General features: G+C 36.7%; 1 protein-coding gene across 1 annotated transcript in view; it reads right to left on the bottom strand.

The window, feature by feature from the left end:
* Window positions 1-7,414: 7,414 nt before the first annotated feature.
* Window positions 7,415-15,825, bottom strand: part of TACR3 (tachykinin receptor 3) — a 30,303-nt gene continuing 21,892 nt past the window's right edge. Inside the window, exons 4-5 of the mRNA XM_065736071.1 lie at window positions 10,105-10,301; window positions 7,415-7,730 (exon numbers count right to left, since the gene is read on the bottom strand). Of these exons, the coding sequence (XP_065592143.1) occupies window positions 7,415-7,730; window positions 10,105-10,301 (513 nt within the window). The remainder of the gene's footprint in view (window positions 7,731-10,104; window positions 10,302-15,825) is intronic.

Genomic DNA, 15,825 nt, shown 5'->3' with positions numbered 1-15,825 from the left:
AAATGAAATAAAAGGAGCTGCCAGAGGGAAGATATTTGACCAAAAAAAAGTCATTGTTAATGGCCACGACTGGAGGGTATGCTCATTGCAGTCTACTTGTGTTTGTGTTCAGATGGATCCCACAGGCCCAGCAGAGATTGGATTCCCATTGCACTAAAACTGAGAAGTACCCTCAAATGCTTTAATCTAGTATTAGTTGTCCTCAGAGAAAGCACATTTTTGTCCTGAAATTTTGAAGCCTAACAGAAATATTTAGGATGCAAGATAGAAAAGGGTCATAACTTTCTGAGATGTAAGTCTTAGCTTGCTCATACATGCATTCCTTTTATCACATTGCTCACTTAAGACTGTTGATGAGGAATGAAGTCAAGTTTGTCAGGCATGTTCTTTGTCAAGAATTACCCATAAAAAATACAGAAAACATTTTTATCAGATGTTAGCATACTGTTACACATCTACTTTTGACTATACCATTTTATTGGTTGACTTTTTGCATATACAACATCTTAAATGCTTTATTTAGTGCACTGTGTGAAGTTAGCTGGTTATTCATTCTCATTAACAATTGGATGCTAGAAATGCTTTTGTTTAATCTTTTTCTTGTTCCCCTTCAGAATTTTTTCTGTAACCTATAGGTGTATAATTATAACAAGTTTTCAATTTCTGTGTAAATGTGTGCCTTGGGAGTAAGCCTGAGAAAATAATGCCTTCTGCATTCTTGTTTGTACCTGAGTGAATAAAAATGAAACTAATGAAAATATTCTTACAATTTTTGCTGATAAGCAGATTTTGCTCAGTTATGTAAGAGTGAAGCCAGCATAATGTAATTAACTTTGTTGCATGCAATTAAAAGGAATACATTATTTGGTCACAGACGCCCTCTCACAGATCATCTTGTGAATGCAGTGTTAACTTTGCAAGAAGAGAAAAGGAGTTGTATTTTTCCAGTGAGGGAATGAAGAGACATTTTGAAAGCCTTATATGAGCAAGCTGATTAATTTTATTAGCAAACTTGTTTTCATCTGCCTGTCACTTCTTGTATTACATTTTATTTAGCTGTATGTGAAGCGTGCAGTGAGTCTAGCTCCAGGGCAAGAATTCAGGCAGCATTATGCTGCTACTGTCAGAGAAATAAGTACAGTGTTTTTATGTTAAGATTATAATTTTTTTTCCTCATACCTACATCTCTGATGTGAGCTATTAAATCCCTATTCTGGTTTTCAATTTCTTGTTTATCCAAGCACTCAGTTTTATATGAAAAAAAAAAAACCAGCTCTGTTAAGCATTTTGGAGTTTCCTATTTTTCCATATTGGAAGGATACAAATATGTTTACTTCTATAGCATATGGCTGTAGAAGACTGGGGAGTGGTGGTGGGGAAGGTTTTATTGGTGTTTGTAGAAAGGCAAGCTAAAAAGACATATGATCCTTATGTATGTCTTTTTTCCTGACAGTTTCTAGTAAAAGCTGTTATGGTGTGTTCATTGAGGAAAACGAGCTCTAAAAATTTGTACGCTTAACAATTTCTGTGCCTCAGAGAATGGAAGTTCACTCTCAGAACAAGCAAGATAAATGTCTTCTTTCAACCCTTTTCTGCTTTGTGGGGTTTTTTTAGGGTTTTTGAAACAACAAAAAGTCACAGTTAAAGATGTTTAGATTAATCATTTCAGGGCACAATGTACTTCTGGGAGAAACACAGTAGAGATGCATAACAGCAATCATCAGCTGCTGTTTGCAGCTTTGTGATGAGTAATTTCTTTTTTTATTGGGTACCAAAGTGTTTTCTGCGTATCTCAACCTTCAAGATCACAAGCAAAGCTCATTTATCCCCTTCCCATCTGGCTGCTTGAGCCAAGATTCATACAGAGGAGAAAGAATTGCTGAAGTCTAATGCTTTTCATTTAGTGGCTTTACTGTAAAGCACTCTTATTTAAATCACTGAGTAGGGCCACTTTCAGGCTTCCTTATAAATACTGTCTTCATATAATAGCCAGTGAGAAAGTAAGGAAAAAAAATGGAGGGCAAGTGGAATTTATATTATAGTGACAGGAATATGAATCTAACAGGATTTGATCTTATGGAGGGGGAAGAAAAAAAAAACCAAAACTTGGCTATTGGCAAGGAACTGAATCATTTCCTTGTACTACAGTACTTTGATTTTATGAAGCATTTGTGAACCTATGAAAGGAGAAGAGAGCAAAACACACTCTTGATTATTAGTCTCATGGTTAAACCTGTCCCTGTGTCAATTACTTATGATAGCAAACTCATTACATATGCTAATTTAATTTGTGTGCACAGTCCTGGGTCTTTAAAAGCACACAGCTGATACTCAGCTGCTGTAAGTGGCAGCTGTTTGCAGGATTGTGATACCACTTGTAAGAGCTGATTCCAGCGTAGGCAGCAAAACTCTGTGTTGCTCTTCAGCATAACTAAACGTATCCCAGAAAAGCTAGCATGTGAAGCTTCCTATTCAGGAAGGATCACCTCAGCAAAATTAAATTGCTGTTTGGCCTTTATTCCTAATGGCTCTGGCAGTGACTGGAAAGACTAAAGTTATTTTAACAGCACTGTGTCTTTTAAAGCATCAAGACCTGTCCTAATGCACCCAGAAACACGTAGTGACTAGTATAAGAGGATGTTACTTTCATTTCTGTGTTCAGTTATTACCCCTAAAGCCAAGGGCTTCTAGGTTCTTCGGTGCAAGCTCCTTTATCCCCTCTTCAGAGGCCTCCAAAGAATTAAAGCTTTTCTTTGTTAGTTAACTACCAAGCCACGTTTATTCAGTAGAATACAGATGTGCTACACGGTTCTGAAATACGAATTTTAAAAGTAATAGTTTAATAATAAATTATGTTGTGGACTGTAGCTACTCTTTCATTTGCTGGCTTTCATTGTCTGAAGTCATTCACAATTCAGTCTCTCCATTCACACCTACGGGCACATCTTCAGCCTGCTTGGCTGTTTCCCCTAGTACATGTATATCCCCCAATTTTTGGCTAATTCATACTCTAAATGTCCCTAATTTTGGAATGTGCTTATTTGCAAGTTTTTAAAGGAAAATAAGTAACTAAGTGTTTATAATTGGGTTATCTGGGAAATTTGTGCAATCCTCCTGAGCTGTGAGCTTACAGCTTCTGTATTGCTATAGCAAGCAGATTTCCAGTTGATCCCACTGTTATATTGGGTGAAGTTATGTCATCTGGGAGTGGGAGCTGCCATGTGTAAGACAGCCAGATCCCTTCCTTGAATTCTGCGTTCTGCAAAACTGGCACAGCGGGCTCATGTTAGCCCACATAGCTTTGCTGCAACCACTTCATTGAAAGTGAATTCTTCATCAGCAGCCTGATACTTAACAGTTCAGGCCACTGGTACTCAGGCTGTTTGAAGATGTGCTGCCTTCAAAAATAAGGAGCAGAAGTGTGTTAGAATCTTTACAGGCTTTTGAACTTGTCTGATAATTATTTAATTTCATTAGTTGTTCATGCTATTTTATTTTAATTTAATACATTTATTTTTTAAATGTTTCCTGTGTGCTAAAATGCTTGCAGATTGTTGTTTCCAAGCTGTTTGAACTGTTCACTTTTTTATGTTCATCGCGGGTGGCTTATTGCACAATGTGGGTGTGGAAAGATGCTCCTAACATAAGCCTGCAGACATATAATAATTTATGCCAAAATTCAGAGTGTTATCTGTGAATTCAGCATTCAGATGACAAAAGATGCAACTTCTAAGAGGCAGGGTGATTGTTTTTCATGCTTGTGAAAAATAGTGAAGCTCTGAGTTGACAAATTCTGTTTATTAGTCTAATTTACTTATAATTACTAAATCTGGGCTCTGAATATGAACAGTTGTTAGATGTTGAGTGTGTTCTGACAGGAATTTGTTAGGGAAATTAATTACTGTTAAGCTGCTTTTTTTTGTTGTTTTTCCTGTATATTTTTCTGAGGATGATATATATATATTTAATCTAAATAATCACTTTAGTTGATACTCAGTGACTAATTTTATATGCTGTTTACTTAAACACTACTGGAGAAGTGTTCCCAACTGTCAGCCTTTTATACTAGAAGAGCAAGTTGTTGATTAGGGTTTATTTATTTTTTGCTATATTGAGGGCCAGAGACTTATTTTACGAAGACAAAATACATTATGGCTGTTTTGTACCTGATCCATTTTTGGCATCTCAGGGCTGAAGAGTCAAGTTGCACATGGGTATACCGCTGCTGCTTGATAGTAATTTTGGATTTCTTTACAAGACACAGAAGGTGCTAGTGTTTGGGATATTGGGGAATAGATCAACAGGGTGTAAAACTAAACTTACAAATGACATGTGTTTAATCTGTTCTACCTGAATAATCATTTCTGAATGTTCATTTACTGTCTCAGTGAGATATTTTTGTCTGAGATTTAAGGTAGCTTTATCTCTTCCTTGGTCAGTGTTAAGCACCTGCAAAAGCAATGAAGCTGTGGCTGTGCTGATTGGTAGGTATGCCATGTTTGATGTACTGTCATTATGACTGAAAAGTCAAATGTATAATATCATCCAACTGCTGGCCTGTAGTGTCTTTGGTGAAAGCTTATTCTGTCTTTCAATGATGCCTGATATGCAGTGCTGATGAGGAAGAGCCTAAAAGAGGGTATTTGACCAGTGTCACCAGACAAATGTTCTGAGGGCTGATCTCATTTGTGACTGGGGAATGTCTGCTGCCTCCAGAGACCCTTCAAAGCTGCCAGAAGGCAGAGTGCTCTAATCACACAACATGAGAGACAAAGCAGCTGGGTTATGTTAACTAAGCAGAGGTTACCTCCAAGAGGAGGCAGCCCCCTCATTGCCTACTATTTGTCTTGCAAGCAGGCAAAAAGAAGGGAGTGGAAGCTGGGATCTTAAGTTAATATGGAGAAACTACCGAAGAACCAAAGGATCTAGTGGAAAAAGAGAGTTATAAAAGCTTATTGTGAGGAGAAATACGTCTCTTTTATGTGACAAAAGTTTACAGTAATTAGGCTTTCTCTGGTTACTGAAGTTGTTCAGCCAAGGAGAAGCTTGTGGTTGTGTGTGAAAAGGGGAATTTCAAGGTCTCAGTTGTTATTTTTGGCATGTCACATTCACTCGAAGACCACACTGCAGTGATCCTTGGTGTGAATGTCCTTGGGCTCAGTGTGACCTAGAGTCAAAGAGGAAGTGTTTCATGTAAGATGTGTGTGATAGGCATTATGTGAGAGATAATTGCTAAAATGGTGCTAGATAAGTGTTTGAAAGCATGGTGGATGGTTGAACTGGGGTTTTTTTTTGTTGTTGTTTTCTAATACATTAGGATAATAAATGCTTTGTAATGTGAATTATGTGAAATCTATGCATGTGTGATTCTGGCTATTGGAATTAGTCACATGGTAATCTTGTTTACCTGTGGTTATTTGATAGTTAGGTAATTTCAAGTTAAATTTTAGCCATTGCAGGGCTCTACATTGTCATGTCTGCACTACTTTTTGTACCTAAGCTCACCTGCTGCTCACTGTGAAGTATCTTTACATCCTACTTGTTTGAGGAAGATTGAATGCCTGGCAACCTATGGAGAGTAATGTTGAATCCAAGGGCAAACTTCTTGGCTTGATGTCTCTTTACTTCTGGTTCCAGGCACAGTGAAAATGTTTCACTGATTAAAAAGAAAAGTGGGAAATAAAAGGAAGTGAGGAAGCTGCTGTTTCTTCTTCATTGTTTGCTAATCAAGGATCATAAAAGTTGTGTGATGTTTTGTTCATAAATTAAGATCACTACAATATTATCATTTGAACTTACATTTGTGTATTGATTTTATCAACACTGATTTTTGTAATAGCCACAGTTAGAAAAGATGGTTTATTTCACAGCTGTAAATTTTCTGTACAAATGTTGCTCAGAAGTTACATATAAGCAGCAAGGAGACTTTATGGTACGTGCAGGTAATGTATCACCACCAGGTTAATTTATCTAGGTATATTTCTCGTGTATGTGGAAATTCTGAGCCTTCTCAGCAGGATTTTAGACACCTTTAAGGATCTCATATCTTTAAAACAGAGTATTTCAGGGGAAAATGAAATAAAACCAAATAAAACGACGTGACATTTACTGGATTACTATAGGCGTGAGGGAAGTGGGTTTTTTTTTTTTTAGAAGTGTAGCCTATTAAAGGAAAAACAAACCGTCAGGAAAAGCCATTAATAACTCTTTGCTTCAGTGGATTTCAGATCAGGCCTTTGATAGGAAAACTCAGAGCCTGGAATTTTGCTAGTGTGTGTATATATACATATAAGAATCAAATACTCTATGGCCAAATTCTTTGTTATTCTGAATGTGAGGGGGTAACTGCTCAATATCACATCTATGTATTTGGGGATAGTTGATGCTGCTTGTGAGTTTGATTTAGTCCAGTGATAGTGATGCACTGAAATCACAATATGAATACAAGTTGCGCTTAGTGGAGTGTAACATTTGCACTGTAGAGGTGAATCACAATACAAACATGGGTCTAATTACTGGTCTCTGTATCTGCTCACCACCATGGTGGTGGGCATCTCCAGTTGCTGGAAAAGGATCCTCATGTGGGTTGAAGCTCAAACCTTGTGTTCTTCAAAATTCTGCATATTTGCTTAGTTTTTATACTGTGTTGATCTCAGCCGCGTGTACACTCCCACCGTACTGCTGTGACTCAGGAAGACAGTCACAATGTTTTCATTAAGTTTTGATAAACTGCTTTAGGGTATATGATTGCACAACCAGTTAATCCATGTAACCAGTACAGCCACAAATGCAGCCTAATCTATGACCATTTAGCTAAAACTGAGACCATGCTCTGCTCACCTTCAAGACTGACTTCCTTTGCAACAGCCGTCAGTTCCTCTCTAAATTCCTAAATTTACAGAGAGAGATGAACTTCATCTTCTCTACTTGGGTGGGGATAAAGCTAAAAAATAAATCAACTGAATAGATTTGTCTCATTTAATCTCTGTTGTAGAGAAATATTTTAAATCAGTTCTTATATAACTTTGTTATTGTCAAATTAATACACTCAAAACAGATGACCACCTAAAGCTCAAGAAATGAAGGGGAACTTGTTACATTTCAGTAAATGCCATGGGTCAGAAGCTGAAACAATGGGTTTTGTGCCTTTAGCTTGTTTTAGGTAGTCCTTACAATAATGTGTGTGAGGTGTGACCACGCTGTTAGCCTGATAAGTATGTCTTCAAGTTTCTTTTTCTCTCCAAAGCACAAAAGTAGGTGATGTCTAACAGTCCCATGGTATTTATAGCTGAGGTTCACCATTGGAATACCTTTGTTTTCTTGTGGAATTAATATCTAGTTCCAAAGTAAGAGAGTGCTGAGTCTTGTGTGTCCAGTGCTGCCTTTCTTGCAAGAAAGTGTCACCAAGAAATGCTTAGGAATAATCATTTCCCACTGTGTACAGAGAACTGACAAAACTGGAGGCTGTGGAGACAGCCTTGGAATTCCTCCGTGAACAGCCATTGAAACTTGCATTCCTTGGAGCTGCTTTTTTCTTGCGACTGGAATGGGAGTTGTCTCCATTGTTGGTGTCGAGCACTACTGTTGTGCTGGACTCCATTCTGGACACAGCATATAGGCTGCTTTGCCGGGTGGGGTGAAACCTGGCAGCCTTGAGCTCTAGTTCATCATGGCTGGACAGCTCAATGAAGGGGCACCAGCGGAAAGCTCTCTTGAAGCCAGCTCGGAACCTGGGAAGAAAGGTACTTAGTGAAAAACAGTGCTGCAAGCCTTTGTCTGAAAACATACACAGGTACTGACTTAACACAGGGACTCAGCTAATTAACAGTGTCTGTAGGGAAATCAGTGAAAGTTTTCTTGGCTGAAGTTGAGGTAGGAAAATAAAGATACGCATAACAGATCTTTCCTGCTTTGTGATATTTTCCTGATAATCAATTTCTCGTCCTTTGCCCATACCTAAAGATATAAACAATTAAATGTCAGCTTTCATAAAGCTGTCGTCATAGCAATTGTTCTGATTGACTTGTGGTGAAAAGTACACCTGTATTTTATCTTTCCTCAGCAGAAACTTTGTAGCGTCCCATCCTTTCCTCAGATTCTAGTATCTCTGCTGTTTCCTTTTATGTTAGAGAGGCCTGAATGGGAATTATGTAATGGCTAATAATGGTTCACATAAAATATTTGGAAAATCATTTGCAATAATCAAGATTCTAGAAAACCTGAAAACTGAGTGTGAATGACTTACAAGCAGTAAAGGATTTTAAGGCTTTAGCACACTGGTGCTCTCAATATTCATATGTGGGTACTTTTTATTAGTTCAAATCAGAGGCAGAGATTAGATAGAGGAACTATTATAATTTTTTGAGTGTAAGCCTTTGCATCATAAAAATTAAATATCAGGAAGAACAAAAAACAACAATTCACAGTGTATTTGTGCAACCTGAAAAAGAACATTTTTTCACCTAGACCTAAAACATAATGCTCAAACTAAATGACCTAGATCTAAAACATAATGCTCAACATAAACTCTTCCTCGTGATGGTTTTGTTTCAACAAGGTTTCTGTATTGCTGATTGTCAGCTTTTTGTTTTGTAGTGATGGTTCAGCTATCACAGTGATAACTACAGATAAAAACATGTATGAATTTTTCAGTGAAAACTCTCCCGAAACTTCCCTTCCTCCTCAGTTTTTCAGAGGGAGATAAATACATTAATTAAAATCTGTTATTCTTTCATACTTTGGTATGGAGTTGTCATGTGATTATAAATGACGATGTAGCATGATATTCATCATTAATCTGTTTATAAGCAGTCCAAACATAGAAGTTTATTCTTTATTTTGCTACTACCTCTTAAGGAAATAGGTTTAGTGTAGTAAGACGCAAAACCTTAAATATCTTTAGATTGTATTTTTTCATTGCGCTTTTTATCCTTTGCGCTTTTTATCCTCTTTCTTAAGGGTTTTTTCCTTCCTCTTGATAGACAGCTATCTTTATTTAGATACATAAGTAGTATCCATGGAAGATGAGGTTGGGGATAACTATTCTAACCATATCTGATGCCAGATCCAGTGGTGCTAACAAACAGTACTGTGTGAATAGGCCTGGCTATCAGCAACAGACTTTCCTTTTCCTACTGTACAAAAGATAAGCAGACATTCAGGCTTCTTAATTTCAATACAAACTTTAATTATAATTGAACTGTCCCCAACATCATTCTTGCATTGAATTTTGAACTAGGAGATCTTTTAATGTGTCTCAAAATTGCAAAGGTTTTTTTATTTGCATTCCTTAATCTAGATGAGTAATTTCACAGTGTGCAAGTGTCAACGTATACTTAAGTCACATAATCAGTATTCACTTTTTATGAATAATATCTTCTGTAACTGCCACAAGTGGTTTTTGAAGTAAATGACAATGTTTTAGAGATGATGCGGTAGTAAATAAGAAAATATGCAACCTGGTTCTTTGGTTTCGTTTTTACAGACACTAGATGTCTAGTGATATCTGATCACCATTGAAATTAATTAAAATTTGCCATTTGAGTTAGGATTTTGGTCTGGGATGCTAAAACTTGAGCTCTTATTTAGACAGTTGTAAGCGTGATTAAAAAGGATCAGAAAGTTTTAAGAAATCATTTTAAGAAAACTGATACTTCAAAAGACTGAAAGCAGCTCTGTAGGCTGCTTCTGATTGAGACAGGTTTATCTTGAAAATGGCTACTTTATTCAAAGGTAATTTGAAACAATCTTGAAGAATGCTTATTTAGTACTGATTTATGCTGACTGAGTTTGTGGACTAACTCGTTGCTCTTAATGGTCTCTATTCAGTAAGAGTACAAGAAACACTGAACAGTTTAGTAGTTGGAAACAGAAAAGGTTGATCGCTAAATACTGAATTTTCCTCTGTAACTTCATTTAGAACAACGTATCTACTGGAAATATGCACTTGGTTCTTTAGGTTTGTACCTGATAGGAATCCAAAGGAAGATTTTATTTTTTTCCTCAGTAACTGAAAACTGTTAAAGTGAAAATTCTTTTATCACGTTGAAACTATTTATTTTTCTCATAAAATACATACATACCAACTTTGTACCTGGTTCTTACCTCTTATTAAGGCAGCAGTAGATAATGGGATTGTACATGGTAGAACTCATGGCAAGCCAAAAACTGGCCAGATAAATTTGCTGAATGTATTTCCATCGATTTAATTGTTGGTAGATTCCAGTAACTATGAAGTAAGTGTGGTAGGGCAGCCAACAGATGGCAAATGTCATCACAACCACAATCATCATTTTTACCACCTGAAGGAAAGAAATTAGAATTCTGTTTTATAATATACTTCACTGCTTTAAAAAAAAAAAAACAAAACTAGTGCTTAACATCAGTTAACTCTTATATTCTCATATTTCTTTTATCTTCCTATTCTTAGATAAAATAATAGATGTTTATCTGACATTTTCTGTATTCTTACAATAAATGTATTTTCTTACTTATATTTGGTTATCTAAATTATTACTTGATTCCGTGTTAAGATCTTGAAAAATGTCATCAATTGTTTCATTTGAACACTATGCTGTGGCATTTATTGACCTTGGTGTCATTTTCTGTTGTGGTCCACAAGTATAGTCCTTGTTCCCAATTAGTAGATGTAAATTAATAAACACTTGGTTGTAGGAAATGAGCAACTGCAGCATCCTCTTTAATTTTGGAGGCTAACAATTTCCTTTGCTGGTGCTTACTGCTTGTTGTGCTGCAACAATCTATTGGCTTCTGCAGTTTCTGTTAAATACAGATGAAGAGTAGCTCTGTTTTGTGCATGACACGTGAGGAAAAGTTGTCACATTAAGTTTTCACTGCTTCTTCCCCTTTTCAGCTGTGCCAACTGCTAGCCCAGTTACGATTTCCAATGAGATGTGTCACAGTCACACAGCAGATTATCCTTCTATAAATATATTAAAACCAGTCATTAGAGGGCTGTGCTGAGTATTCTCTTGTTCATTTGTACTGTGAATACTGAGGAATACCAGAGATTTCTCTGAGCAGTTGCTGTCATTTCTCTGTACAAGGCAGTTTTCTGCTGCTTACAGTTTTCCCAGAAAAAAGACAACCAACCAGAGACCTGAAAATTCCTATGCCTACATATCTTAGGTTGATATACTAGGAAACATCAGCTACTGTGGAAAAATCAATTTACACAAGCATCGTGACACTATTCTTATCATTTTTGTTGAAAATGTAAAGCAATTTAATATCTGGCACTCATTTATGAGCTTATCTGCAAGCTGTCTGTATTGTACAAGATAAGAATGCTAATTGCTGATAACTTTTGCATTTTAAGTGATTACTGATACATATTTACCTTTGTCCACACGTAATATGACATGTATAGTTGTTGTTTTTTTCCAAAGTACTTTTCATCTGGTAGCTGTAAGTCGTTGCAGAAGGAAAATGAGTACTGTTATAACAAGGAAGGCATCGCACACCAAAACATAGTATCACCTTCACCTTCTTTCAGTGTGCGTCTGTGTGCCTCTACCTAGGCATGTATAGATGTATATGGGACTATCTGTGAGGGTAAATATGCCAGGATTATTATTATTATTTTGAGAAGGGAAGGGGATATGACTGTATGTGACTAGACATTTTTGGACTAAACTATATATCTGAAACGATGTCATGAAAATACACTGTCACATCACAGTCTTAATGGCTTAAATGGGATGTCTTTTTTACTCCTTTAGATATCATTTCAGTATTCTTGTGGAATTCCTGTGCCTTGCACATGTTGTACATGTTAGGTAGAAGACCTAATTCCAAGGTTTCACCATGATCCTTCATCTCATTGCAAATCAGCGCACTGATTTACAGATGCACTTTATTTGCTGCTTCATTTTTATATCTGATTGGAATCATTTGTATTACTTCAACACTGTCCAGGGATGTTTTAATTACAGAACAGTTGAAAATTTAATTACTTCTCTTGACATTTAATCAACAATCTTGCAGTACCTGTTGTGCACGTGAAATTATCATTTAGAATATTTAACATTGGAAAACCTTAGGTATAAAATGGAAGTTATTGAGGCATGGCTTTTGTCTCAACAAAAAATAACCACCTCACACCACACTGATCTTTATTGGTAGTAAAATCAGCAAAAAAAAACCCACAGCAAGTTCCTTTCAGATCTGCCTGTATCAATCTGAACATCACTGAAGTGAATTATAATACACTTATATATGTATGTTTAGAAGAAGACATGCATTAGGATTACCTTATTCTGCCAAGTTTTCTGTCCTAGAAGAAAGTGCTCTTTTTTTTTTCCTTTTTTCAAGCAAGAAAGGGCATCTTTAAAAAGTTCTTACTGTTAAAGTCAAGGATAAGTTGCTGTTGAGTATTTATAGTACAATGCACTTATTGGCATATTGCCTAAGGAGAATCTAAGTGAGATGTTTCAAGTCTTCATGGTGTAAAATCGTTTGAAATACAGGGAGTTGACAGCTGAATTTGAAGTAAACCACAAAAGCTGTAAGAGGAATTATAAAGCTCTGTTCTGCCCTCATTCATGGGGTAAGAATGTGTATGTGTTAGCAGAAATGTTGGAAAAGAAAAACAGGAAGCCGAAAAAGTCCAGATTTTTCTTTCAGAGACAGGCATGTCCATGGTGTAGGACAGCACCTCACAGTTTATAGCTGTGATTCTTGTCCACTCCCTTGGTCTTTCTGAACAGTATTATGTTTCAGTTCTTGATGATATCAATACTATGAACAGGAACACCCTTCCAGGTCTGTGAACTCAGGGCACCTTGATTTCACTTAGTATGGGTCCTGATGAATGGATGCCAGTATACAGGCTCAGCTGGGGCGAAGGGAAAATAAATGGAGTGGATGAGCATGAATTTGTTGCAAAAGCCCAATTGTCTTTATACTGTGATGACTCACCAACAAAAAAAGGCCAAGGATTCTTTTATACTCTACAAATGAACTTGCAAAGTGAGCCTTAACCTTTTGTTTGTAAGGAGTATTTAGACCTGTGATTCTGAGATATGAAATAAGAAACATCACTGAAGTAAGCAAACCAGAAAATGCCTGACTTCAGTTGTTCTTCCAGTCTAGCTCTCCTGCCACTGTTGCACAACAGAGCTTTCCAAAATGTGTGATGGCAGTGGGTGCCACCAAGCAGTGTTCTGATGGTACTGACCCCTCCTGGTGCTCTGTTCAATCACCCCTTGTGTATTATGGTAGTGTTCCTTTTCCTTTAAATCCTTCCGTTCTGTGTAAGAAGCATTCTTTCATTAATAAATTTTACATAATGAGAACAAACTATTTAACTATTCTAATGTGCAGAAGACCCATAAGTTTATTGGAGTTTGTGTGTATGTCTGTGTTGTGGAACATCTGAAATGGTCCGAGTGGGAGGGGGGGGGGGGGAGGGGAGAAGAGCTGACAGATTTTATGACACTCAGTAGCAAATATGTTATTTTCTCCTGTATTTACTTTGCATGGAAAATAGCTAGAAAAAAATGAGTCTGAGAAACAGCATTGAAAATGGCTCTTGCAGTATTAAGACTAAAATATACTTTCTGAGAAATTCAGACGCTGTGGAGTGAGGGGGGCAAGAGCAATTCACTTTGCAACACAATGATTTGCCATTAGTACCTAAGACTTAAGCCAGGGAAGCGTTTCCTTTCCAATTTGCTTTGCAACTCTTCATTGCCTAAGTCATCTTTGATATTGCTGCTTCTACAAGGTCAGGAGTTTGTCTTCCAATTTCTTTTGCAGTTTCAGATCCTATAACGTCATTGATATCAGAACTTCTACTTACTCCTAGGTTCTGTAGATGTAAATGTGAAGCAGAGCAAATAATTCAACAACCCGTGCCATGTAAGAGTTTCTTCATTTACCCACTCATGGGTATTATTTATTTACAGATACAATTTAAAAATTGTTCAGAGATAATCTCTGGAGGTCATAATGCGCTTTTTTTCTCACTCTGTGCTCCTCTGAAAGATGTAAAATTCCAAATTAATGCTGCACAACTGCTTTCCCCAACACATTAGCATGAGAACAGTAAATTCACATTCCAGCCTTGGGGAAATAAATGGCATTTGTTCCCTAAACATCATAGGGAAGAAAACTGTTATGTTTTTTTGCTGTTCTACAGTACTTATTTGGAGTAAAATATCCATCTTTTGAAAGAAAATTAGGATTTAAAGGAAACTACTGGCTTTAGGATGGACATTGGACTGTTTTCTGAGATGCAAGTGCTGTGAATTTTCAGATAAATTTTACAACTTTAGGTATTTTCTCTGCTCTCTTAGAAAGGAGAGATCCTTAATATCTGAAATAAATGCAGGTTCAGATAGGGAAGAAGTCAGAGAGCTTGAAATTATAAGAAGTCTTTCAATCAGGTACTAACCATGTCAATTCCCCTGCTCTATAAATCACTTAATTCTTCTGGCTCATGCTGTCCATTTTTTTTCTCAGTTTCTTGAAATAAACTATTTTTCATTGCACTTTGCAGAATCTCTTGCTTCAGACAGAATTCACAGTCACTTGCTTTGTTATTTAAACTGTAAAGATGAAAAAGTTTGTCCTTGTATCAAGTAGCTTTGAATCTGATTGCAGTCTTACAGGTGCTAAAATAAATATTTTTTTCTGCAAAATTAAAGCATTTGACACTTTTTCATGAGTAGCTTTAACTACTGATATTTTTTATTATGCTTCTCTAATGGCTCTGTGCATTTCTGGAGTTTGGCTCTTCTGAATTTTGTTAAATGAGTTTGCTGAAGGCTTTTCTGATATACAGTATTGAAGGCCCATACGTAATAATACTCAGGGAAGACAGAGCAGAGAGAATGGCTCTTAAGGTGCAATGTAAGTTCTTTCTATTTTCTGTTAAATCCTTGAATGAAGCATAGCTTTGTCAGAGTCTTTGATTATAAACATGCCCACTTACAACCTTTCCTTTAAAGAAGGTGGCTACAACTTTTTGGTTTCTGTTTCTTGTTTATTTGTTTCCACCTTGAGTAGGGATGACATTATAGGCATCCTTGTTAACATTATAGAACTCATCTTTTTATGTATTAGTCTTCTAAAAGGTCAGTACATATGAACTTTATTTGAAATAAGGCCTCATATTGAACAGTGCAATAATAATTAAACTGTCCTGAATAGTGCTAATGAATTATGCACAAGTATCCCAATACTTTGTCTCCTTTATGTGGGTTCCTCTCAATGGAAACTACCCTGTTGGACCTAAAGTCAAATAGGCATCCCTGGTTATCTTCAAAATAGAAACACAGGCTATGATTTTGTATGGAAAGCCTTTTGAATTGCTTTATTTTTAGTCTATTTGCTCATAGGTGTTATCACGTAAAAGACCAGAAGTGCCCATTTAATTTATTTAGTGAATTGTAAATAAAGGTGGAGGGAGGGATTTGGCTATAGGAACATCTGTGGAGGTGACACCAGTGAGAGGTAATAAGCAATTTATCATGCTAACAAAAAGTGCTGGCATAAACAGAGCTGCCCATAAATAGATTCAGCCTTGAAACTGAGACCCTGGGTGCGGTGAGGTGTTAGAACACTCTCAGTAAGACGTAGCAGTCCAGCAGGCAAAATGATTTTAAGATGTAGATTTAAGATAGTATCAGAATTTTGTTAAGGTCACCTGTTATGACAGATCTGGGGCCCTGAGGCTTGTTCCCGTTCTACTTTCATTTAACTTTTTAATATTGACAGAGATGAGCTGACATCCAAGAAGTAAGTGGAAGGAGCCCTGGAAACTGTTCGATGTCTTCCAGTGTCTGGCAAAGTAGGAATTAA

This window comes from Cyrtonyx montezumae, unplaced genomic scaffold, assembly GCF_038088225.1.
Source record: "Cyrtonyx montezumae isolate F1298 unplaced genomic scaffold, pur_monq_1.0 scaffold_2, whole genome shotgun sequence".
Lineage (NCBI taxonomy): Eukaryota > Metazoa > Chordata > Aves > Galliformes > Odontophoridae > Cyrtonyx > Cyrtonyx montezumae.
The sequence above is the reverse complement of the archived record's forward strand: the minus strand, read 5'-3'. Positions and strand labels throughout refer to the sequence as shown.